The sequence below is a fragment of the Ascaphus truei genome, chromosome 3, assembly GCF_040206685.1.
Source record: "Ascaphus truei isolate aAscTru1 chromosome 3, aAscTru1.hap1, whole genome shotgun sequence".
NCBI classification, from domain to species: Eukaryota; Metazoa; Chordata; class Amphibia; order Anura; family Ascaphidae; genus Ascaphus; species Ascaphus truei.
Window position 1 is genome coordinate 111,445,767 of NC_134485.1, and position 26,959 is coordinate 111,472,725.

Sequence of the window (26,959 nt, forward strand, 5' to 3'; positions counted from 1 at the left end):
TTCACATATAATAAATATAGCACATCTTAGTACTTCTTTTAAAGGGGCAGTTCCTGCTATGACCAGAGAGGAATGGACACTTTTAATGGAGTACATTTAAGATGATTTGTTATTTATTTTTTTTAAATAAAAAAATCAGACTAGTTTTTTTTTTTTAAAGTAATTGACACTTTTAGTGCTTCTAAGGTAACTAAATGCTCCTTTGTGTGTCTTACGCTGGGAGTCTTTAAGGTGTAAAGACTTGAATGTTAGTTCTGGAAGGACCGGGGTGTGTAATCACGCATTGGAGCTCAATGAATCTGCCCCGTACAATCTACAGACGTTTCCAATGCTTTCTTCTTTTTTCTTTATTTGTAAAGCAAGTCTGAGGCCATGAATGCCCAATAGGGATTGAAATACACAGCACATTCATTTTTCACAGGAATACAAAAAGTTAAACTTGTGCGTGAAGGAGGATTGGATTTTTCTAAGGTAGCCACTTCCATTGACAATTTGTTTAAAATTGTGTGTCTTCTCTATGAGGGTCTGCCCCTTTAAAATGTTTTTAGTCCCATACATTACATTTATGTTATGCATTTAGTCCTGCTTTATCAACTGGTAGGCGTTATCTAATTTAAGTGCCTAATCAGTGAAGACATGCTGTTTCATATTTATTAGTATGATATGATTTAGTGAATTATATAATACAGTGTGTTATGCTCCTATCAAACCTAAGAGGAAAAAAATAATTATAAAGAAATGTTGGCTTCACAAAGTGCAGCATATGATATTACCCACATCTACTATCAATGTTTTACTGTGTGATCCCATTATTTATTAGTATAATCCAGTAAAATGAAAAATTGCAGTAAGTGCAAAATTACACCAAACAACATTGAGAGAAAGGGTTTATTCATTAAACTGTGATAGTGACGATTTGGGGAACGATTGCATGGCATTTCCCTTCGAAGCAAATTCAGTGGAAGTTTACATGCGATAGTACCCCAGTCTACACTTTCTCAGTTTAATGAAGAACCCCCAAAAAGTGGTTGTGTGTTCACTGTTTCATGGACAACGCTGATCTGATTAAGCTCATGTAAGTACATCTACTTACAATCCTTTAATGCCTTTGGGGGAGCTCATGGAACACATGATTTAAAGATTATAGTCCTATTTATATGAATGGTGCTGAACTCTTCTCTTGCGTTGGGAATTTTGCTTCAGGGCATATTGAAAATGCACCTATGTACTACTGTGGCACTCATGGTCAATTTGTTTTCTTATTGTAATGGAGTTTCACAAGGCCATATAGGGCTCTGAATGCTCTTACGCAGAGTACACTTTTATTTAAATAAGTTGTGAAATGAAGAAATTACCTATTAAACCTTCTAACGTTCTTAGCTTGGTCACTAATTTACGTTTCCAATAAACTTCAAACTTACTCTTTAATCTTGCCTTCAGAATCCATCATACTTGTAAGAAGTGTTAGTGCTTAATTCATTAAATAGCAATGTCATATACTAGACACACTAAATTAGTTCATCATAAATAGCACCGTACCTTTTTTAAGGGATGGTGAACCTAATGAAAGTGAAAACTATATAATTATTTTCCACATTTGTACAGTCTGTGCATTTTTGGTTATTGCAAGTGAGGTCCTAAAGATGTAAACTGTACCATTGGTCATTATAAAATTATATATTGTAATAATCTAGGCAGGCATTACTTTTTAATCATATGTACATTTTAGGTTGTGATTATATTGTGTTCTCTTCCACAATGACCAATAGCACAGGAGTCTGTTGTATGGTAATACATTTGCAACCAAGCTCAGTAAGTAGACCTCTATACATTTAACTCAATTTAATCTTTTGGTGGAATTGAGATTGTCTATCTTCATTTTCTTCTACATCTGACAGCTGGAGAACAGCGCACTGCAAACCACAAAAGGGAAAAGCCAGTCTGCAGATTTCTTCCCAGCAGTCATTCTCCGTATCATAGCCTACAATATTCTGAGTTGGCACCTCTTGAGAGTCTTGCCATTTCTTGCCTCCGAGAAGAAGAACAGTTTGCTCCACCACCACTAAACCATAGCAGAATCGATCAAAAATCAATGGTCTCAAACGGGTCCATTGATTGTGCAGCGGATCATACTTTTCTATATCAGAAAACGGCTCATACATTCCTAGAAATGTGAAGATTGCATCTTTTACAGTGGCCATCTGATGCCCAAACCTTGCAATAGTCATAGGTGCTTGCTTTTTCCATTGGCCCTCCAACCTATTGAAAGAATATACATCCTTACTACTGTTCACTTGGCCAGAAGTCTTGCCCCCAGAAATATAAATTATATTGTTGTGAACTGCACTGGCATGACCATAAATTTTACAAGGCAATTCTTTAGACTTTTTCCAGGTGTCTCTGTTAATGTCATAGACCTCAACAGACGAAATAGGAGACAGTTGGTCGCCTCTACCACCTATTGCAAATACGTCATCATCTGCAATGCAACAAGAGAACTGTGCTCTTTTCTCTAACATACCAGTGACTTGCATCCATTGGTCAAACCTCGGGTCATAGCGATGAACAATATTGGTAACAAACACGGAAATACTCTTTGTGTCATCTTTTGACGTTTCTGGCGTTTCTCCACCAAAAACATAGAGAAAGTTACCAATTACACAAATGCAGTGATGTTGAACCTTTAGATGTAGACGTGTTACTATTTGCCACTTATGATTGTAGACATCAAATCCTAGCATTTCATCAACAAGTTCCCCATTTGCCGTTCCTCCTACTAGCATTATCCATCCCTTTTGGTTCCGCAGGGTGCTGTACTTATCTTGCAAAAGAGGTTGCTTTGAAGGGAAGGAATGATAATTTATTGCTTTTATAATCAAACTTTTCATGGATGCTGTTAGAGGAACTTCAGACTGAGTATATAGTTTCCGTAAAGTATCCAGAGGTAGCAGCCCAAACCTTATATTTTCGAATAGGATTTTAGCATTTACTAGTCTAGTTCTATCATACTTCAACCACTTTAGAACAAAATCTAGCATGCATTGCTCCTTAACCCTTGGAACATTATCTGATCCTACAAGATTTACCATTGACTTGACGTTTAACTCAAGCAGTTCTGTTGTCTCTATATCTTCTAACAGTCTCCAGAGATTATTAATTATGTACTTTTCAGCTGCTACCAAAGCCTCTGAAAGGTAAAACTTTGATGCAATATTGGCAGAAAAACAACAATTTTCCAAGTCACAGTTGTTAACCAAGAACTGACTACACAACGTTATGGCCTCCATTACTTGCAAATAGCAAGCAGCTTCTAAAGTGTCCTCCAAAGCGTTCATGGAAAGGGACAACCAGGATGTGTAGATAAAATCCAGAATTTTTTGCAGGCCTGCGGCTGAGATAACTTTAAGGTGGATGACAGTGGCCCTTGATTCTTTAGTGTAGTCTTTAAACATTGCTCTGAAGTAATCACTGGAGCAAGCCAACAATGACTTGTGTGCAAGGAATTCATTTCCATCCACTATCAGAGAAATATCACACAAGTGTCCCTCGGCTCTGAGCATCTGGTAACGAGTAAGTACCATCCCACGATGGGAGTTGCAGAAAGCCAAGAAATAACTCATAATGCATAATGATTGCAGATAACATGCAAATCTGGGTAGCTCTTTTTTTATTGAGCAGCAGTCATCCCCTTCTGCAAAGAAATCCTTCTGCTGCTGTCAGCAATTTGCAAAATGAATAGAACTACAATGTCTGAGTTAGTCTTTAAAAGTTTACTCTTTCTCACCTCCAATAACCCCTTAGGGATGATGCTGATCCAGCCTCATTAAGGATTTTCCATCAGCAGATGTGTACAGTGCTTGTCGTAAAATGTATAATACAGCGACTCCTCGTTCAGCTCTCCCACAGTGATTAGATGTATTGTCCAGAAAGCATCAACATATTTTGTTTCCAGCAGACACAGATCCGTCTGCACACACAGGATGAAGTGACATCTACTATTAAGTCCTCAGTGTAGCACAGCACTGAAGCAGCTTCTGTCTGCAGCAACTTATCTGGCTCACCCTTTGTCACTTCAATTGTAAGCTTTTGTTTAAAGATCAAATCAGCAGCTGGGGATTAGAGCCAGACTTTCTGTATTTAGTAAATATCCTGATTAGTCACTGCTATAGTTGACATGTGTATCTCAGCTCCTGTCCTGGGCGTGTGATATCATCAGAACTCACAGTTACAGGAATAGAATGCAAACACTAGACAACATTGCATACTGTAGCTCTCCTAGAGCTGGCCATGGGATAGAAAAGGGAGGGCCGGGAGGCGACAAACACATTCAGAGATTTATGTGTCCATCTCTGCCAATTACTTTAATAACCTTGGAGATCTTTGTACACATGAGTGCTCCCCTTAAAACCTGACCAGTTGATGGCTCTTGAAACTGGAGTTGGCCACCTCTGGGGTAGAGGATTTTCATAGAGCATAATCTTACAGGACACAGGGACTTCTTTTTAAAGCATAAAACACATAGTTGTTCTATAATCCAAAGAAGAGGAACCTGGAGTCTTTGACTAAATTGTGTTTATATAAATAATCTACCTTTATTTACATTTTGGCCAAAATAAATGTAGTGTTTGCTTAAGAAACAGACCAAGAAAAGTAATTTTTCCAAGATATTACCTTTTCGAAATGGAAGGGTGTTGTTGAAATATAATACATAAAAGAGAGGAGAAGCATTTGTGGTTTCTCAGCAGTGTCCTTTATGTGTTTTGCAAGATGAAGTGCAGGGGTAAGACTTCTGACACGAGATGCTGAGAGCTAACATTAGATCATAGCTCGACACAAATGTTTATAGGTGGGAGGGCAAGTGTAACCTGTTATTTTTATTGTTCCTGTACAGCGAGTCATTCCTTTAATAATAGTACCAGCGTTCCTGTCATCCTTATCTAACTAGGCAAATGCACTGCTACTATATCAGCGCATTGCGTGGTATAGCAGCATTGACAAACATGGGGTTATATACAGTAGTTGGCTCCAAACAGAGATAATATGGTTGTTCTCTGTAAGTAAAATGGTGATCAAAGTTTGATGGTACAAGGGAATGCAGAATAGCAATATACTTTTTTTTTATTGATGAACCCTAATTTTTACTTGCTTTTTTAAAGAATCTATTTGATTTTAAAAAAAACTCCATACATCGACTTCTTAGGGGGTAATTCCCATTGATTGCAAACTATGTCGTCATTGTAGACGTAAAACTCATTAAGTGCATATTTGGCAGAAACGCACTAAATGCTCTTCCTGACTTGGAATTTCTTGATATTTCTATTGAAAACCTCATTAAAGACACCAAATCTTCAGAACTTGTCATATTGATGTAACACTATTGTACGTGCATGCAGCTGACACACACACACACACACACACACACACACACACACACACACACACACACACACTGCCCCCTGGATACAATAGGACAACTACAACTCCCAGCATGCTGCGCTGCATCAGACAGCCACTTCTGGTGCAGTATGATGTGACCTAGGATAGACAAGGAAGCAGCCAATAGGAAAGGCTGTGCAAGAGGGGAGTAATCGTGTGGAGGGTCTGCAACAACACGTGAAGGCAGTCCTGGGGAGGGCTTGAGTGATTTCAGGACAGACTGGCTGGGATTCAGGGTTAGTCCATAATGCAAGGAGGCCCAGCAGAGCGTTTGAAAGGAGAAAGGACTACAGAGACTCAAGGGGTAACAGCCCCAGTTAGAGAGAGAGCTGAGACAGCTGATTGGATGTTTGGACGTGCAGCAACCAACCCGGTTCCAAGGGTTGTGAGTATCGCAGGAGAAGATCCACATTACAGACAAGGCTACTGATGGCTTTGTGAAGAACAGGCCTGCCACAATTTCGCTCACAGTTAATAAGAGCTCAAACACAGTTCCGGCACCAACACACAGGCCCCTGATATGTGAACGGGGTTTTGGGAAATTGGGAGAATGTGCACTGTTTATAAACACAGTAATATTATGTACATAATCCTTTGATTGAGGATCACTGTTATGTCTGCATATCTGTAGTAATAAGAGATATACATAAATACGTATGTTATTCAAGGCCTGGTGTGCACCCAGTACGTGGGATAAAACTGTCATAATGGGGAGTAGGACTTGGACCCTCATCTTAGCGTAAAGAAGTTAGTATAAGGGAAAATATAGAGGGGTTATATCAAAATACCTTCCTTTTTAAAGACATAATTTTTCCTGTCAAAACGGGCATTTAATCGGCTTTCCCTCCGTACGCAAAGAATATAGTTCATGATTTTTACCTCTACAACGACGACATACACTGCGTTCAGGAAAAAAGGGACCCTTTCGATTTTGATCATATCTTATATATTTGTTGCTCAATTCCTATGAAAATGTGCACAATTCTAGGTCTGTTATGTAGATTAACACTATATAATAAGTACAATGTAGACAATCGACTAACGCTAACTAAATTTGATGTCAATGTATTATCTCAACATGTACCAGATACACTGCGGTAGGTTCATGCTCATTAAATGAGAAACAGGAGGGGGGGGGGGTTGTAGCCTGTAAATGTGTTAAACTGTTATAATCTAATTTGAAACACTAAGATTACTATAACGTTTGAGTTCAAAGTATGGCTCGAAGTGTGTGTTCAAAATATCCTCCTTCTGAAACGCACACCCGAAGACAAGAACACCACTGTCTGGTTGCATAATCGATAACACGATGATCCAGCTGCTCCTGCTCTGGAACAATACGTTTTTTTTTCAGTCCTCCTACCGACCATTCTTTATCAGGAAACATCTTACAGTATGTAAGCGTTTTGGACCACACTTCTTGCTCTGTCTCAAGCACTTTATAGTGTGCCTATCCTATTTGCTAAACGCCATTTTGTAACTGAAGGAGCAGCTCGTGATTATAAACACGGACTCTTGCACTGAGTTTGAAGCAGGGGGACCTGGTTCAATTCCCAGTGTCGGCTCCTTGTGACCTTGGGAATGTCACCTCATCTCCCTGTGCCTCAGGCACCAAAAACATAGATTGTAGCTCTACGGGGTAGGGACTGTGTCTGAAAAATGTCTCTGTAAAGCGCTACGTAAAAACTAGCAGTGTTATACAAGAACAAACTATTGTTATTACCCTGTATTATTAACTATGCACTTGACGAGGTCATCATGCGGTCACCAATTCCAAAGAATATTTCTTAGATTGTCAAATAAGTTTTAAATGTAATAATCTTATGTGACAGACCTATTGCTCACATTTTCATGAAAATTGAGTGAATTTTCTGCAAGATATGACAAAAAATAAATGGTATTCCATTTTTTCTGAACACTGTGTAGAATTAGGCACCTAATTTAACACAGTCAAACTAACCCCCACGTTTTATTATGGCACCTTAGCCACTGAGGTAGAAGAAAATTGAATGATGTTTTTAAAATCAACACCACTGTACTGAAATTCCTTATGGGCTCCATCTGTATACTCCTGAAGCTTGTTTTTAAATTAATTTACTAGCTGATCGGCACTTTTAGCTACTAAAAAAAAAAAAGTTTTTTTGTTCTGAATTTTACCCAAGTCTTGAACAGCTTTACTCCAAAATTAGATTGTTTCCCTTAATTCTGATTCTGAGTTTTTTTTTTCTTTTTACCCCCAAACAAGCTTCTTTACATGGACAGTAGTGTTGTTGGAAAAGCATGCTGTAGTCTATTTGGATTTTGTCTTCTAGCATTGTTGGGCAAATAGACTGTCCCTATAGTTGAGGCTACTGTATGTACTAAGCACATTTGGAGAAAAATGAATACACATTGAATACAGTACCTTTATCTTCCTCGCTGAGTCAAAGTACAAGCTCTTTGCTCCAATTTGTGCATGTTCATGTGTCTTAGTTTATGTAACGCCTCCTTGCCCGGCTCAACAGGCGAGTCACATCCAAGTGTATAATTTATGTACAGATGGTGCTCGGGTCTCTATTTACCTTCTCAGAGTGCTGGCATCCGGGCCGGCTGGTATTGTAAGCTCTGAAGGCAATGAAGGGCAGCAGGAACTTTTCTCTCACAAACAGTATTTCTTTATTCACATCAAACATGATACACACTTCTTCCCTGGGTGCTCATGTAACATCTCAAAGAGGTAGATGGCTTGTTACCTTTTTACATCCTGGATATTGGCAATCCAGGCAGAAAAACTGAGGCTTTCCTATATCCCACTGGGACCCTTGGCAGGGGTGCACCCTCATTTAAGGATCCATATCCTGTCACCCTGTGCAGATACTCTCCTAGTCCCAACCTATTGCATGCAGGTGTGCACTGTGGACCTGTTATTCGAGCAGCTCCAGTATGATATTTTGCGGCCCTATTCAAGGGACCTCTCACTAAATATCATGCACATTATTGGGTACGACGCGCTTCACCCAAACGGAAAAACAATAAAGGTGACCATACATCCAGACATGTAATCACACACTTAAACTGACTCTATATACAATGAGATTCCCCATCTCTGTCTCCTCCTGGGAACCTGAACCTAGAAGCTCCTTCATAACAAAAATATAGAGATCATACAGCACAACCAGAGTAAAAAAAAAGGAGGAATATGACAAGTAATGGTGCATTGCTAACTAAAACGGGACCCAAATGCCCTTTAGAAGTTATATATATATATTATATTTTGACTGTCAACTGTTATTTTCATTCATGACACATCTTATCTAGAATACAGTGCATACATGTTTGATGGCTAGGCTTGTCTCTAGTCGTCCAGAAGTAAAAACGTAGACATTTTGCTAATCATGACTTGATTCTTTTTCTCAATTTGAGTGCTGGGGACACTTTTTGTGTTTTGTTCTAGAAGCTTCTACAGCTCCGTTTATACCCACTAATGACATCACGGGTCACCATGCCATCATGTGATTAGTGAGCGCCACTGCCCGCCAGCTTACATGATATAAGCAGAAGTACAGGGGCTATAGAACAAGGGAGTAGAATCATGTTTTGATCAAAAGATGCAACCAAATGACTCCTTTGTCACACAGACTTAGGTTCTAAATGTAAACATGTTACTAGTGTATTTTAGCCCAATGTGGTAGGAGTGCAGGAATTGTTCTTTTGTTTTCCATATATGTAAGGCCAATCCTTTTACCAGCAAACTTCTAAAGGGAGGAGCGCTGTAATATGTACAGTCTTCAACATTCTTAATAATCACAGTTACAGACATTACATCTCGCATTACCATAGATATATAGATGATTTATTCTTTTTGTGATCTGGAACGGGTAGAAGAACGGCAGTGCACTGCCAAGAAAACCAGGAGGAGGCTCACGGCAGCAAAAATGTATTTATTCCATAAAAAGATTGGACAAAGGTCCCCCCTAGCCCTAACAAGTATCCACCTACGCATTTTGGACTCTATGCCCTTTCTATGACCTTGAGAAAGGGCATAGAGCCCAAAACGTGTAAGTGTATACTTGTTGGGGACCTTTGTCCAATCTTTTTATGGAATAAATAAATTTTTGCTTTTGCTACCTTGAGCCTCCTCTTGGTTTTCTTGGCAGTGCACTGCCGTTCTTCTACCCGTTCCTGTTTCTGATACTGGTGGACTGCACGCTACTTATCTCTGCTGAGGAATACTCCCCTGGACTCTGGAATTTAAAAGTGAGTTTTACCTGTGGGTTGCCATACCTGTTTTTTCTCACTATATGGGACATTGGTTGTACTATTCATCATTGGTGCCTGTGGCATTAAGTACTAGTCCCTTAAACCTTATTAGGGTAACTGTATTATATTATACAGCATATTGGGAGTTTTTCAACTGCAGATGTTACAAATATCCTAGGACATGTTTTTCTGATGCACTGGCGTTCTATACATTTTTGTGATCTGGGACTGTAAATGAGTTGTCAGTGTTCTTTAACACTTTGAATGGACTCTCCAGTTCGATTAAATTCACTATGAATTATGACAAATCTAGCATTCATTATTTGGATGTACTGGTAACCAAAACAGGTTTAAGCCTACATACAAATGTTTATACAAAGTCCACAGATCGTATTACACCACTACTGGCATCAAGTTTTCACCCTATACATCTTAAACCGGCATTACTATCAGGAATAAGCCCTGATATATTTTCCTAGTTCTCTCTTTCCCCTTCCTTTCCTTGTCTGTCCACCGGGTGATTGAAAATGGGAGGGGTGTTTAACCAATAGTGGCGCTCATATACATTTATAACAATAGTGAGATAATCAATAAAATAGTGATAAAGTGATACTCAGACAAACATAGTAGTTGATTGCAGCTGTAACCTGGTGTAGGATTTCTTTCTCAATCCTCGTTTGGACAAGTGGCAGGTGAGTCATCAGGAAGCGCATACCATGTGGGAACACATAAAAAATACTTATGGTGCAATATTGTGCAAATAGTGAAAAGATATTAGAATGTCTAGCACAGAGTGTGTACTCAAAATACTCACAAACGTGAGGGAGGATACAGACACGTAAAGGTATCTTTACGAACTGGTGTCAATCTGTGTGGTTAGTTGTTGCCAGAGGAGTGTGGTTATCAGCTGACCTTAGGATAGGAAACACTGGACATAGCGTAGACTGTTTGGCAGTTTAATACATTTAGTAGGTAAAATCCAATCTACTCACATGTAGCAAGATAAAAAACAGCATTTTTGATCACAATGATCTCTGCAAATTCCGCTTGATGCTGCCACCGGATAGGATCTCTCTCTCGGGTTTTCTCCTTCTCTGCTGTGCGTGTCACCAGTGCGTGTCAGCGACCGGAAGTGACGTCATCAGCATCCGAGGGTTCCGGTGGGTAGAGACAGCGTCACTCTACGCGTTTCACCTCTTGGCGTCTTCAGGAGTGACGTTGTGAGCAGTGTAGCTAGTATATATACACCCTCTAATTAACATTTAATTGGTTAACTGGGAAATGCTTGTAGACTATTAATGCCAAGGTTATACTGGCCCAGATAGCTGCTGTGATGGATTTCATGAATGATTGGGATCGCGATCCTGCAGGGCAGTCAGTAAAACTTTATCACTGAATGCCTGTCCATACATATTGGACATATATAATCTGCAGGTGGCGGTCTTTCAACAGTACCTGCTATATCTATCTAGTACACAATCATCCGAGTCTGTATTTTACCAAATCTCCTATATAGGCATGAACAGCTATCCGACAAACATAAGCTTTTCAAATATATTGTCATACACATTCTATACTATAAAGTGCTTAGTGCATGGTATACTGTTGGCATCATAATAGAGTAAATATATTGCCACAAGTGCTAAACAGTTTCAAAGCGAAAAAACAATTTATTAATCTCTGTATCATACATATGCAGAGTTCAAATCTATACTCTAACTATTAAAATCACATGATCTACCTTTATTAAAAAACTTAAAATATATAAAATATATCGGTAAAAAATATATATATCGGTAAAAAATATAGTGTCCTGAGGGGGGAATAGAAAAGAACAGTTAATGCAGGAAATATAGGAATAACTGATGAATTTTTAAAATATATAATGTAATAAAAACTCATAAAAAAGGTTTAATATCAAATTCTAAATTCAGGCCTGAGGGGGACATAGTGTTCAATTCAAACATCCAGAAAGATTCTCTCTTTAAGAGAGCTGAATGTCTGTTGCCACCCCTCCAATGTGGCATCACCTGTTCTATGGCCTTAAAAGTTAACCCTATTGGATCAGAGTTATGCTTTAGCAGGAAATGATTGGAAACACTATGGGTGGTAAGTTTTCTCCTGATGTTTCCAATATGCTCCAATATACGTATTTTCAAAGGGCGAATTGTTTTCCCAACATATTGGAGACCGCAACTGCACTCAATGAGATATATTACGAAATTTGTTCTGCAATTGAGATGTTGTTTTATATTGTATACTTTATTGGTAGTATAAGACGTAAAATTATTCGTAACTTTAGACCTAAAGTTGCAGGCTGTACACATTTTACAGCCATGAAAACCTTGTGTCGGATTCAACCAGCCTGAGTTATTAGCAATATTTATTCTTTTTAATGCACTAGGGGCCACGATGTTCTTAATATTTGGGGCTTTCCTATAGACCATTTTCACCTTGTCCGGTAGGTGTTTCCCAATGATTGGATCATTTTTTAGGATGGACCAATGGGAATTAATGATGTTATTAATTTTAAATGCGTCCTTGTTATATTGTGTGATAAATGGCACATTTATATTCGTACAAGGTTGATCTGTAGGTTTGGGTACTAACATGGATTCTCTAGATGTACTGGCAGTTCTTTCTAAAGCATTATGGATGACATCCTCTTTATACCTCCTTTCTCTGAACTTCCTCGACAAAACCACTGACTGTTGCTGAAATACATCATTGTCAGAACAATTTCGCTTCAAACGTCTATACTGTCCATATGGAATGTTGGTGATCCATCTATTAAGATGGCAGCTAGACCGTAAGATATAGTTGTTTGCGTCAACATCCTTAAAATAGTTTTTTGTTTTGATGTTGTTATTTTCTAGGTATATGGTGAGGTCGAGGAAGTTCACTGTGGAGGTGCTTGAAATAGAGGTGAATTTGAGATTAAATTCATTAATGTCTAAATTTTTGAGGAACATATCTAAATCTCCTTGTGGCCCCTTCCACACAAAGAGAATGTCATCAATGTACCTACGCCATGTGACCAAATTTGCGCCATGACCTGCCCATGACCATATGTATTGATCTTCCCACATGGCCATGAGAAGGTTCGCGTAACTTGGCGCAAATTTGGTCCCCATGGCGGTTCCACATAATTGGAGGAAAAATTCATCACAAAACCAGAAAAAATTCCTACTGAGGACAAATTTTATGCACCTAATCAGAAATTCTATCTGATTATTCGGCATAGTTCCCTCCTTTTCCAAAAACAGCTTGGCGGCTCTGCATCCATCCTCGTGTCTAATGGATGTGTACAGAGCCGTCACATCTGTAGTGACCAATATAAAGTTTTCTTCCCACTGGATATCCCTTAACATCAGGATCACATCGGTGGTATCCTTTAGGTAAGATTTTTGTTTTTTCACAATTTCTTGGAGATAGTGATCTATGTATTCTGACAGGTTTGCTGTAAGGGATCCTATACCGGAGATTATTGGTCTCCCTGGGGGTTGCGTTAGGTTCTTATGGATCTTTGGTAGGAAATAGAAGACAGGGAATATCGGATCCTGTACATTTAGAAATTGGAATTCATATTCCTCTAATATTCCCTGTCCTCTACCATCCTCCAATAGGGACTGCAGTTCCTTTTTAAATTCCACTGTTGGATTGCTGCTTAATTTTTGATAGGTGGTATTGTCCCCTAGGATCCTATTGGCCTCACTCATATAATATATATGATCCATGACGACCACACCCCCTCCTTTGTCTGCCTGCTTAATTATAATAGTTTTATCCAGTGAGAGTTCTTCTAACGCTATTTTTTCTTCTTTTGTTAGATTCGTGTGCTGGCCACTTCTCCTATATGGGAGAGCCTCCAGATCTTTGGTCACTAATTGGAAGAAGACATCCAAATGGTTCCCCTTTGCAAATGTTGGGAAAAATTTGGATCTGGGTCTACATTTTGAATGGACATATTCATGGTCTCTAGAATCCGAATTTTTAGGACTCTCTGCTTTATTGTTTTGTGTTACATTCCAATTTCTGGTTTCTGCCTCTTTATTTAAGAAAAATCTCTTTAGGGTGAGAGATCTGAGAAATTTATGTGCATCTACATAAAGACCAAATTTATTTGGTCCAATAGTGGGAGCAAATGTTAGTCCCTTGCTAATAACTTTATTTTGGCTATTGGTAAGAACTTTATTGCTAATATTAAAAATGTTACTCTTTATTGGAATTTTCTCATTTTTCCGTGTTCCACCCCCTCGTCTCCCTCTGACATGCGTCTTTTGTTTCTTTGTTTTGTGCTTGTACTGGGAGTCGTCAGGGGGTGAAATGGGTTCCTGGTCTCCCATGAACTCATACACCCCCTGGTGTCTAAAAAAGGTTGCTGTTCCTTTTGGTGACCTGCTTTTAAATTTTCTTTATCAGAGATCTGGATAATATCATTTACTTCCAAATGTTTTGTTTTTTCTTTTGCTTTCCCCCCTGTTTGCTTGATTTCTGCCTTTTTTAGTAGAACTTGAGGCAGAAATCCGGCATGATTTTTTGGATAATTATCCGCAAATCTACCTCTATATGAAGTATCCATATTAGAGGTGGGTGTGGGAGTTTTTTGTGAGGGATCAGGGTTGGGAGATGATTTATTCCCTTTCTTTCCCTTGTTCCAGGTTCTCTCTATGCCTTGTGCATAGTCATCTTGATCCCTTCTAAATTTTTTAAGTTTGATTTCAATTACCTCTTTCTTGAATGTGTCTACATTTTTCTGAATTTTAGCATCTCGTTCAGTATAATCTTTAATGTTCTCAGGGGAACCCAGTTCTAACCTAAGGTCTTCTATCTCTTTGTCCAGTGTTAGTAAATGTTTCTCTTGTTGAGACATAATTAGTCTTATCAGAGCAAAGGAACATGCATCTTGGGCATTGTTCCAATTTGCAATGAAATCCCCATCACTGAGATCCATTGATGGATTTTTTTGAACTCTCAGTCCTCTGGGTATTATTTTGTATTCAACATATTTTTTTAAAAAGAGAAGATCAAGCCACTTTTTTGTATCTCGTAACAATGTACGTTCTAGTTTGATACATGTGGTATTGATCTTATCTTGATCTTCCCTAAATGACAAATTGGCATCTTTGAAATATGTGTCAAGATTTAAGTTCCTATTTGTCCTATTTTGGAACACATTAGGGCTAGCCATAGTATACAAATAATAATAAGTGGTATACAAATGTAGTGGTGCAGCCTTGGTAAATAAAGAGTGATTGAAAATGGGAGGGGTGTTTAACCAATAGTGGCGCTCATATACATTTATAACAATAGTGAGATAATCAATAAAATAGTGATAAAGTGATACTCAGACAAACATAGTAGTTGATTGCAGCTGTAACCTGGTGTAGGATTTCTTTCTCAATCCTCGTTTGGACAAGTGGCAGGTGAGTCATCAGGAAGCGCATACCATGTGGGAACACATAAAAAATACTTATGGTGCAATATTGTGCAAATAGTGAAAAGATATTAGAATGTCTAGCACAGAGTGTGTACTCAAAATACTCACAAACGTGAGGGAGGATACAGACACGTAAAGGTATCTTTACGAACTGGTGTCAATCTGTGTGGTTAGTTGTTGCCAGAGGAGTGTGGTTATCAGCTGACCTTAGGATAGGAAACACTGGACATAGCGTAGACTGTTTGGCAGTTTAATACATTTAGTAGGTAAAATCCAATCTACTCACATGTAGCAAGATAAAAAACAGCATTTTTGATCACAATGATCTCTGCAAATTCCGCTTGATGCTGCCACCGGATAGGATCTCTCTCTCGGGTTTTCTCCTTCTCTGCTGTGCGTGTCACCAGTGCGTGTCAGCGACCGGAAGTGACGTCATCAGCATCCGAGGGTTCCGGTGGGTAGAGACAGCGTCACTCTACGCGTTTCACCTCTTGGCGTCTTCAGGAGTGACGTTGTGAGCAGTGTAGCTAGTATATATACACCCTCTAATTAACATTTAATTAGTTAACTGGGAAATGCTTGTAGACTATTAATGCCAAGGTTATACTGGCCCAGATAGCTGCTGTGATGGATTTCATGAATGATTGGGATCGCGATCCTGCAGGGCAGTCAGTAAAACTTTATCACTGAATGCCTGTCCATACATATTGGACATATATAATCTGCAGGTGGCGGTCTTTCAACAGTACCTGCTATATCTATCTAGTACACAATCATCCGAGTCATAGAACAGGTGATGCCACATTGGAGGGGTGGCAACAGACATTCAGCTCTCTTAAAGAGAGAATCTTTCTGGATGTTTGAATTGAACACTATGTCCCCCTCAGGCCTGAATTTAGAATTTGATATTAAACCTTTTTTATGAGTTTTTATTACATTATATATTTTAAAAATTCATCAGTTATTCCTATATTTCCTGCATTAACTGTTCTTTTCTATTCCCCCCTCAGGACACTATATTTTTTACCGATATATATATTTTTTACCGATATATTTTATATATTTTAAGTTTTTTAATAAAGGTAGATCATGTGATTTTAATAGTTAGAGTATAGATTTGAACTCTGCATATGTATGATACAGAGATTAATAAATTGTTTTTTCGCTTTGAAACTGTTTAGCACTTGTGGCAATATATTTACTCTATTATGATGCCAACAGTATACCATGCACTAAGCACTTTATAGTATAGAATGTGTATGACAATATATTTGAAAAGCTTATGTTTGTCGGATAGCTGTTCATGCCTATATAGGAGATTTGGTAAAATACAGACTCGGATGATTGTGTACTAGATAGATATAGCAGGTACTGTTGAAAGACCGCCACCTGCAGATTATATATGTCCAATATGTATGGACAGGCATTCAGTGATAAAGTTTTACTGACTGCCCTGCAGGATCGCGATCCCAATCATTCATGAAATCCATCACAGCAGCTATCTGGGCCAGTATAACCTTGGCATTAATAGTCTACAAGCATTTCCCAGTTAACCAATTAAATGTTAATTAGAGGGTGTATATATACTAGCTACACTGCTCACAACGTCACTCCTGAAGACGCCAAGAGGTGAAACGCGTAGAGTGACGCTGTCTCTACCCACCGGAACCCTCGGATGCTGATGACGTCACTTCCGGTCGCTGACACGCACTGGTGACACGCACAGCAGAGAAGGAGAAAACCCGAGAGAGAGATCCTATCCGGTGGCAGCATCAAGCGGAATTTGCAGAGATCATTGTGATCAAAAATGCTGTTTTTTATCTTGCTACATGTGAGTAGATTGGATTTTACCTACTAAATGTATTAAACTGCCAAACAGTCTACGCTATGTCCAGTGTTTCCTATCCTAAGGTCAGCTGATAACCACACTCCTCTGGCAACAACTAACCACACAGATTGACACCAGTTCGTAAAGATACCTTTACGTGTCTGTATCCTCCCTCACGTTTGTGAGTATTTTGAGTACACACTCTGTGCTAGACATTCTAATATCTTTTCACTATTTGCACAATATTGCACCATAAGTATTTTTTATGTGTTCCCACATGGTATGCGCTTCCTGATGACTCACCTGCCACTTGTCCAAACGAGGATTGAGAAAGAAATCCTACACCAGGTTACAGCTGCAATCAACTACTATGTTTGTCTGAGTATCACTTTATCACTATTTTATTGATTATCTCACTATTGTTATAAATGTATATGAGCGCCACTATTGGTTAAACACCCCTCCCATTTTCAATCACTCTTTATTTACCAAGGCTGCACCACTACATTTGTATACCACTTATTATTATTTGTATACTATGGCTAGCCCTAATGTGTTCCAAAATAGGACAAATAGGAACTTAAATCTTGACACATATTTCAAAGATGCCAATTTGTCATTTAGGGAAGATCAAGATAAGATCAATACCACATGTATCAAACTAGAACGTACATTGTTACGAGATACAAAAAAGTGGCTTGATCTTCTCTTTTTAAAAAAATATGTTGAATACAAAATAATACCCAGAGGACTGAGAGTTCAAAAAAATCCATCAATGGATCTCAGTGATGGGGATTTCATTGCAAATTGGAACAATGCCCAAGATGCATGTTCCTTTGCTCTGATAAGACTAATTATGTCTCAACAAGAGAAACATTTACTAACACTGGACAAAGAGATAGAAGACCTTAGGTTAGAACTGGGTTCCCCTGAGAACATTAAAGATTATACTGAACGAGATGCTAAAATTCAGAAAAATGTAGACACATTCAAGAAAGAGGTAATTGAAATCAAACTTAAAAAATTTAGAAGGGATCAAGATGACTATGCACAAGGCATAGAGAGAACCTGGAACAAGGGAAAGAAAGGGAATAAATCATCTCCCAACCCTGATCCCTCACAAAAAACTCCCACACCCACCTCTAATATGGATACTTCATATAGAGGTAGATTTGCGGATAATTATCCAAAAAATCATGCCGGATTTCTGCCTCAAGTTCTACTAAAAAAGGCAGAAATCAAGCAAACAGGGGGGAAAGCAAAAGAAAAAACAAAACATTTGGAAGTAAATGATATTATCCAGATCTCTGATAAAGAAAATTTAAAAGCAGGTCACCAAAAGGAACAGCAACCTTTTTTAGACACCAGGGGGTGTATGAGTTCATGGGAGACCAGGAACCCATTTCACCCCCTGACGACTCCCAGTACAAGCACAAAACAAAGAAACAAAAGACGCATGTCAGAGGGAGACGAGGGGGTGGAACACGGAAAAATGAGAAAATTCCAATAAAGAGTAACATTTTTAATATTAGCAATAAAGTTCTTACCAATAGCCAAAATAAAGTTATTAGCAAGGGACTAACATTTGCTCCCACTATTGGACCAAATAAATTTGGTCTTTATGTAGATGCACATAAATTTCTCAGATCTCTCACCCTAAAGAGATTTTTCTTAAATAAAGAGGCAGAAACCAGAAATTGGAATGTAACACAAAACAATAAAGCAGAGAGTCCTAAAAATTCGGATTCTAGAGACCATGAATATGTCCATTCAAAATGTAGACCCAGATCCAAATTTTTCCCAACATTTGCAAAGGGGAACCATTTGGATGTCTTCTTCCAATTAGTGACCAAAGATCTGGAGGCTCTCCCATATAGGAGAAGTGGCCAGCACACGAATCTAACAAAAGAAGAAAAAATAGCGTTAGAAGAACTCTCACTGGATAAAACTATTATAATTAAGCAGGCAGACAAAGGAGGGGGTGTGGTCGTCATGGATCATATATATTATATGAGTGAGGCCAATAGGATCCTAGGGGACAATACCACCTATCAAAAATTAAGCAGCAATCCAACAGTGGAATTTAAAAAGGAACTGCAGTCCCTATTGGAGGATGGTAGAGGACAGGGAATATTAGAGGAATATGAATTCCAATTTCTAAATGTACAGGATCCGATATTCCCTGTCTTCTATTTCCTACCAAAGATCCATAAGAACCTAACGCAACCCCCAGGGAGACCAATAATCTCCGGTATAGGATCCCTTACAGCAAACCTGTCAGAATACATAGATCACTATCTCCAAGAAATTGTGAAAAAACAAAAATCTTACCTAAAGGATACCACCGATGTGATCCTGATGTTAAGGGATATCCAGTGGGAAGAAAACTTTATATTGGTCACTACAGATGTGACGGCTCTGTACACATCCATTAGACACGAGGATGGATGCAGAGCCGCCAAGCTGTTTTTGGAAAAGGAGGGAACTATGCCGAATAATCAGATAGAATTTCTGATTAGGTGCATAAAATTTGTCCTCAGTAGGAATTTTTTCTGGTTTTGTGATGAATTTTTCCTCCAATTATGTGGAACCGCCATGGGGACCAAATTTGCGCCAAGTTACGCGAACCTTCTCATGGCCATGTGGGAAGATCAATACATATGGTCATGGGCAGGTCATGGCGCAAATTTGGTCACATGGCGTAGGTACATTGATGACATTCTCTTTGTGTGGAAGGGGCCACAAGGAGATTTAGATATGTTCCTCAAAAATTTAGACATTAATGAATTTAATCTCAAATTCACCTCTATTTCAAGCACCTCCACAGTGAACTTCCTCGACCTCACCATATACCTAGAAAATAACAACATCAAAACAAAAAACTATTTTAAGGATGTTGACGCAAACAACTATATCTTACGGTCTAGCTGCCATCTTAATAGATGGATCACCAACATTCCATATGGACAGTATAGACGTTTGAAGCGAAATTGTTCTGACAATGATGTATTTCAGCAACAGTCAGTGGTTTTGTCGAGGAAGTTCAGAGAAAGGAGGTATAAAGAGGATGTCATCCATAATGCTTTAGAAAGAACTGCCAGTACATCTAGAGAATCCATGTTAGTACCCAAACCTACAGATCAACCTTGTACGAATATAAATGTGCCATTTATCACACAATATAACAAGGACGCATTTAAAATTAATAACATCATTAATTCCCATTGGTCCATCCTAAAAAATGATCCAATCATTGGGAAACACCTACCGGACAAGGTGAAAATGGTCTATAGGAAAGCCCCAAATATTAAGAACATCGTGGCCCCTAGTGCATTAAAAAGAATAAATATTGCTAATAACTCAGGCTGGTTGAATCCGACACAAGGTTTTCATGGCTGTAAAATGTGTACAGCCTGCAACTTTAGGTCTAAAGTTACGAATAATTTTACGTCTTATACTACCAATAAAGTATACAATATAAAACAACATCTCAATTGCAGAACAAATTTCGTAATATATCTCATTGAGTGCAGTTGCGGTCTCCAATATGTTGGGAAAACAATTCGCCCTTTGAAAATACGTATATTGGAGCATATTGGAAACATCAGGAGAAAACTTACCACCCATAGTGTTTCCAATCATTTCCTGCTAAAGCATAACTCTGATCCAATAGGGTTAACTTTTAAGGCCATAGAACAGGTGATGCCACATTGGAGGGGTGGCAACAGACATTCAGCTCTCTTAAAGAGAGAATCTTTCTGGATGTTTGAATTGAACACTATGTCCCCCTCAGGCCTGAATTTAGAATTTGATATTAAACCTTTTTTATGAGTTTTTATTACATTATATATTTTAAAAATTCATCAGTTATTCCTATATTTCCTGCATTAACTGTTCTTTTCTATTCCCCCCTCAGGACACTATATTTTTTACCGATATATATATTTTTTACCGATATATTTTATATATTTTAAGTTTTTTAATAAAGGTAGATCATGTGATTTTAATAGTTAGAGTATAGATTTGAACTCTGCATATGTATGATACAGAGATTAATAAATTGTTTTTTCGCTTTGAAACTGTTTAGCACTTGTGGCAATATATTTACTCTATTATGATGCCAACAGTATACCATGCACTAAGCACTTTATAGTATAGAATGTGTATGACAATATATTTGAAAAGCTTATGTTTGTCGGATAGCTGTTCATGCCTATATAGGAGATTTGGTAAAATACAGACTCGGATGATTGTGTACTAGATAGATATAGCAGGTACTGTTGAAAGACCGCCACCTGCAGATTATATATGTCCAATATGTATGGACAGGCATTCAGTGATAAAGTTTTACTGACTGCCCTGCAGGATCGCGATCCCAATCATTCATAAAATCCATCACAGCAGCTATCTGGGCCAGTATAACCTTGGCATTAATAGTCTACAAGCATTTCCCAGTTAACCAATTAAATGTTAATTAGAGGGTGTATATATACTAGCTACACTGCTCACAACGTCACTCCTGAAGACGCCAAGAGGTGAAACGCGTAGAGTGACGCTGTCTCTACCCACCGGAACCCTCGGATGCTGATGACGTCACTTCCGGTCGCTGACACGCACTGGTGACACGCACAGCAGAGAAGGAGAAAACCCGAGAGAGAGATCCTATCCGGTGGCAGCATCAAGCGGAATTTGCAGAGATCATTGTGATCAAAAATGCTGTTTTTTATCTTGCTACATGTGAGTAGATTGGATTTTACCTACTAAATGTATTAAACTGCCAAACAGTCTACGCTATGTCCAGTGTTTCCTATCCTAAGGTCAGCTGATAACCACACTCCTCTGGCAACAACTAACCACACAGATTGACACCAGTTCGTAAAGATACCTTTACGTGTCTGTATCCTCCCTCACGTTTGTGAGTATTTTGAGTACACACTCTGTGCTAGACATTCTAATATCTTTTCACTATTTGCACAATATTGCACCATAAGTATTTTTTATGTGTTCCCACATGGTATGCGCTTCCTGATGACTCACCTGTCCACCGGGTGGGCTGCTGTAATTTATTCCAGGAAAACATACACTCAATGGTTCACAATATGCCATAGAAATTGCACTTACTGGGGATCTGGGCTAACGAACTAAACTTTCCTAGTCCAAATGACTACAAAATGAAGTCTGTACGAGCCCTTTCTAATGAGCGGGAGGTACTCACAACAGTCCTGGAGCTCAATTCGGCATGCAATTCCAACCGTAACCGCTACATTCCGTTTTCAGAACTTGGCCCCTGAAAAGCGGGCCATGAAATCTCTGAAGACGACTCGAGTCTATTTCTTTCAGAGCATCTTTTTGGGATCTTGAATTTGGTTTGGCACTTAGAATCTGAGGTCCTGATTGGCTGCAAGGTTTCTTATAGGTTTTGGAGTCCCCTTCACAAAACACTACAGCCAATCAGCGTGTGGGAATTTCTCTGTCAGCCTATCACCGATTTGCCGGTATTCTGAAACTGGCCGCGCACCGATTTCAATTCTGCTAAGGGGCATGCGCCAACCTGGCACCTCTGCCTCTTAGCTTATTGAACCTCCCGCTGTGCCAGGCTCCTCAAAGTCTGGGGCTGGTCAAATGGTAGCCGGATAGCCCTTTGTTATAGCAGGACGTGGGTACTTGAGTGTAACTTCAGTACCCCGCCTGGTCTAACACCTTGGTATCGCAGAGGCATTCAAGTCCAGGACCCGAGCAGACACAGTGGCACCAAGCCTAGTGGACATCTGGTCTCTCGGAACCCGGGACATGGAAATCCCACAGTTCATATACAGGTTACAAGCATATATACCTATTAAATATAAACCTTTAATAAAATATACCTTTACACTGCATCCTGTGTTAAAAATGTCTAAGTCCCCCCTCCTGGTTTCAAGGATAGAACATGAAGGTATACTCTCTATTCTTAATAGCCTTATCCCTGCCACACTGTAGAAACCTGACTTTACATTTGGCACACAAATAAAACCCTCACAGCTTTATCACATACCTGGAGGACCCTCTGAACCCCTATACCAGGGTCCTGGGACCTGAGCAGACACAGTGGCACCGAGCCTGGTGGCCATCTGGTCTCTCGGAACCCAGGACTTGGAAACCCCAAAGTTCATATACAGGTTACAAGCATAAATACAATCATAGCTGGAGTACCCCCTGAACCCCTATACCAGGGTCAGAGTGACTTGTGCATGCACTGGGCATCCCCCCAGGTACAAGGGACCACTGTACCATTCTGGGAATACCTTGATCCCCTATGCCCTTTTTACCTTTCTGATCTGTGCTGAAGCAGGGACTCCTGGCGGTGAGTCGCAAGAGTGTTTCCAGGGTAGGATTTTGACCGGAGCACTGTACTTCAATGTATCCGAGAATCTTACCTGATTCTCGGGTACATCTTTGGGGTATCCCGCAACTCTGGGACCCCGCTACATAGCCACAATCTGAAAAGACTTTCTCTGCAAAACCCACCCTGAAACTCATAGCCTAGCAATCTTTGCTTGATGGCACCCCTGGAAAGGCAAAAACACAAACATTCTTTATTGTCGCATAATTTACATACAATCACAATAATGCATATACGACAGTCAGGTCCAAGAGCTGACACTCTAGGACCCTGTAACAGGGGACTTATCCCTGTTCACAAATGTGCCTCTAATCCAGCAATGTGGTGGTTAACTGCTGGTAGCAAATTAACTAACACCACCTGCCTGATTTAGATGGCTTAGAAAAAGCCTGCCTTTGAGACAGGAAGTGACTCCTTAGCTCACGTGTGAGCTGAACTTTGGAGACAGAGCAGAGGTTCTTGAGTCTCCCAGGAGAGACTGACCAAGAGAACACAGATCTCTGGAGCCGACCATGTCTTGAGCTCTGCCAGAAGACACAGCAGAGCTGCTTCCAAGACACAGGGGAAACTTCTAAACCTGAATGCTGACAAACCCTGAAGAAAAGGTAGCAACCAGGGACAGAGAAGATTTTCCCTCCAAACCACAAGGAACAGATAAGACTTTTATTACAAGACTTTTTATATCTGTTCATTTCATGCTATGTGTTTGGGACTGGGAGACATGCTTAACAAGGGAGTTGTGAATTGCATAGTATTTCACTAGAACCACTCCCAAGTGAATAGAAGCTTTGTTTACCCCTTGTTTGGATGGTTTCCTGATGTTAAGGAAAAGGCACAATAAAGCCTCGTTATAATTTCACCTTATAAAGTCTCCAATTGTGTACCTCTGTGAACGTCCGTCTACATATGGTGTCCGAAGTGGGACTAGAGGTCGTCTTTGAAGTTAGAAAGGACCGGAGATTTTTATGTGAAATTTTGTTTATGCTTTTTGCCTACAAACAGTCTGAGCAACATAAAAAAAACCTCTCAGGCAGCAGAGAGCAGCGTTAAAGTGATACACACCACTGCACTGAAACCACAGATGGACTCTTTTCCCCAATCCCAAGAGGAGAGAGATTGCTGAAGCAGCTAAATCTTATTTGCCTATCACAAAGTGTAATATGGTCATTGAAATAGGGGTTTTGCCTTCCAGTCATAGTCAGAGTTCAAGAAGTGAGTCAGCCCTTAAAAAGGGATAGGTGTTTATTGTTTTCAAAAGTTTCGCTGAAGCAGTGAATACAGATGGTGACTCACGAGCGGTACTGATTTTGCAAATAAAGGTTGCCACACCGCATAGGACTACCAGCTGTGAATGGAGTATATGCAGAAAAGTGTGAAAAATTGATGTAAGACTGTGCTGAAGCAGGGGAATTTTTAGCAAACAAATGCTGAGTGTAAAATTGCCCTAGAGGGGAAAAAGGGATTGCTGAACTATGTAAAAGGTATTCCAAAGCCAATTGCTGAGTGTTGAGTCCCCCTGCCGGGAGTGAAAGAAATATTCCACTGCAAAGAATGTTTTTTTTTCTGCAAGTAAAAAAAAGTCTGCCTATATATCTTGGGAGCAAAACAAGACACCCAAAGTGTGAAGTGTGAATGCCATAATACCCAAGGATGAGACTGAAAATTACTGAACTCAAGCAGAAAACCAAATTCTGTTGCTGAAGCGAAGGGATTGCACCTAGCAAGTAAATGGTATAAAGCAAACAGAAGTTTTTACCTAGCAACTACACATTCAGCATACCTAATGAGAGATACCTAGCAAGTAAATGGTGTAAAGCAAATAGACGTTTTTACCTAGCAACTGCACATCTTGTATACCTGATAAGAGAAAATGCATGCACAGTACTGCTGATATTGTAAAAAATTACCCAGGAAAGAAAAGTCTACAGAGATGCCTGTGAGAGCTACGACCTCTACAAGCAAAATATGCCCACCTGTAGGAAAACAACAATTGGAGGTTCTAGCAAATACAGTGGCAACAGCTGCAATAGCGCCTCCTGAGGTCAGGAAGAAAATTACACCTGATAGCCTAAAAATGGAGGACAAGATGCAGCGTTTCTGTAATGAACCCTACCCCACTGAAGAGTGGCCCTTGCAGTCCAATAAAGAGGAAGACATCTCTTACGGGGAACCCGACCCGAGTCACACCCACAAAACACCCCAAGAATGGTGGGGGTGCCTGAACTCGGCACGAACAGAAAAGACCGCCCTTTATAATGACGAATATGGTCAACAAGAGAAAGAGCGGGAGCAGCAGATCACCCAATATTTCTGTCAGCTAAAGCAACTGCAAGAAAAGCCTGGCGTATATAATGAAGCTGCTAAAGTATCAAATAAAGAAGGAGACCCCAGTATACCGGATGGGACGGAGTCATCCAAAACAAAAAAGCGGAAAAAGAAAAGCGGTTCTTCACTTACCGTGGAAGGAACAGACACGTCTGCAGATCCTGTGGAGGAAAAGGGGGACCGAGTTGCCCTGAAGCCTAGAGAAAATGGAGAATTCGTCCCGCGGATAACCGAATATCCAGAGGGCCCAAGGCAGAAATCGTGAACCCCAAAGAAGTGTCTGTCCGGTGCCAACAGTGAGGAACCCTCAACCAGTCATCCCAGGGAAGCAGAGCCGGAACCAGTGAGGGATGATCCCTTGACCAGCCCTGAAGACGCCCTGAAAATTGCCAGGCGTGACTGTGATCTACTTCGAGAACAATTGAAACTTGAGAGAGCAGATAATGCTGAGTTACAGATGACGGTGCTCGCAATGTACTCTGAATCTGGGACAGAATTGGACGATCTCAAGACTGAGCTAGATACTGCAAATGCTACTATTTCCGCCATAGATGAAAAGCAGAGCCAATCTGATAAAATGGTGGCTACGCTAAAGCGGAAGTATGAGGAGGCACTGAAGCAGATGAGTCTTCCAGCAAGAGGTTCACACTCTTCGCATAGAGCTGAATGCCTCACAATAGGAGGTCAACAGTGTCCGGATAGAGGTGGACGTATCTCAGAAAGAGGTTCAGACACTCCGCAGAGCACTGGATGCCTCACATCATAGGTGCCCAAAGACCAATCTTTAAAACAAACCTGCTATTTTGAATCTTACATTTTGTAAGTAGGTAATCTACAAGAGCCAAGTTTCACAGTTTGACCCACATTTATTATAATACTGCACCATGATCATTTTTGTATTTTTTTCTGGGTGTTCCTGAGGATACTGCTCCCTTCCTGCCCTGGATCCTAAACTGTTGTAAGGGAATCAGTGCATATTCCCTGAAGGTTGAGAGAATTTTTCAGTTTCACAAGCTTTTTTTCAGTTTCACCAACTTTCATTGTTTTATCACATTTATAGCTGTTAAGCGCCTTTCCAAGTCACTGGGTTTCACATCACATCATGAGACCAACAGCTGCCGCACAGACCTGGAAGTTTCCAGAAAGGACCTACACAGTCTCACCGAGGAGCTGGACATTTCTAAAGAAAAGATTGCCAATCTTAATACAAATCTCCAAGTCTCACAGAAGGAGCTTCAGACCCTCAACCTAGAAAAGGATGTCTCACGCCAGGAGACTGTCAGTCTCAAAGCAGATGTGCGTAAATGGAAGG

General features: G+C 39.8%; 1 protein-coding gene across 1 annotated transcript; it reads right to left on the reverse strand.

The window, feature by feature from the left end:
- Positions 1–280: 280 nt before the first annotated feature.
- On the reverse strand, positions 281–3,785 carry KLHL34 (kelch like family member 34). Its single transcript, XM_075589350.1, has one exon. It carries the CDS (start codon positions 3,618–3,620, stop codon positions 1,833–1,835), a length of 1,788 nt encoding a protein of 595 aa, XP_075445465.1. The 5' UTR covers positions 3,621–3,785; the 3' UTR covers positions 281–1,832.
- Between the last annotated feature and the right edge of the window lie 23,174 nt (positions 3,786–26,959).

Coding starts and splice junctions, on each gene's coding strand:
- KLHL34 (XM_075589350.1), bottom strand. CDS start 3,620: ATGAGTTATTTCTTGGCTTTCTGCAACTCCCATCGTGGGATGGTACTT.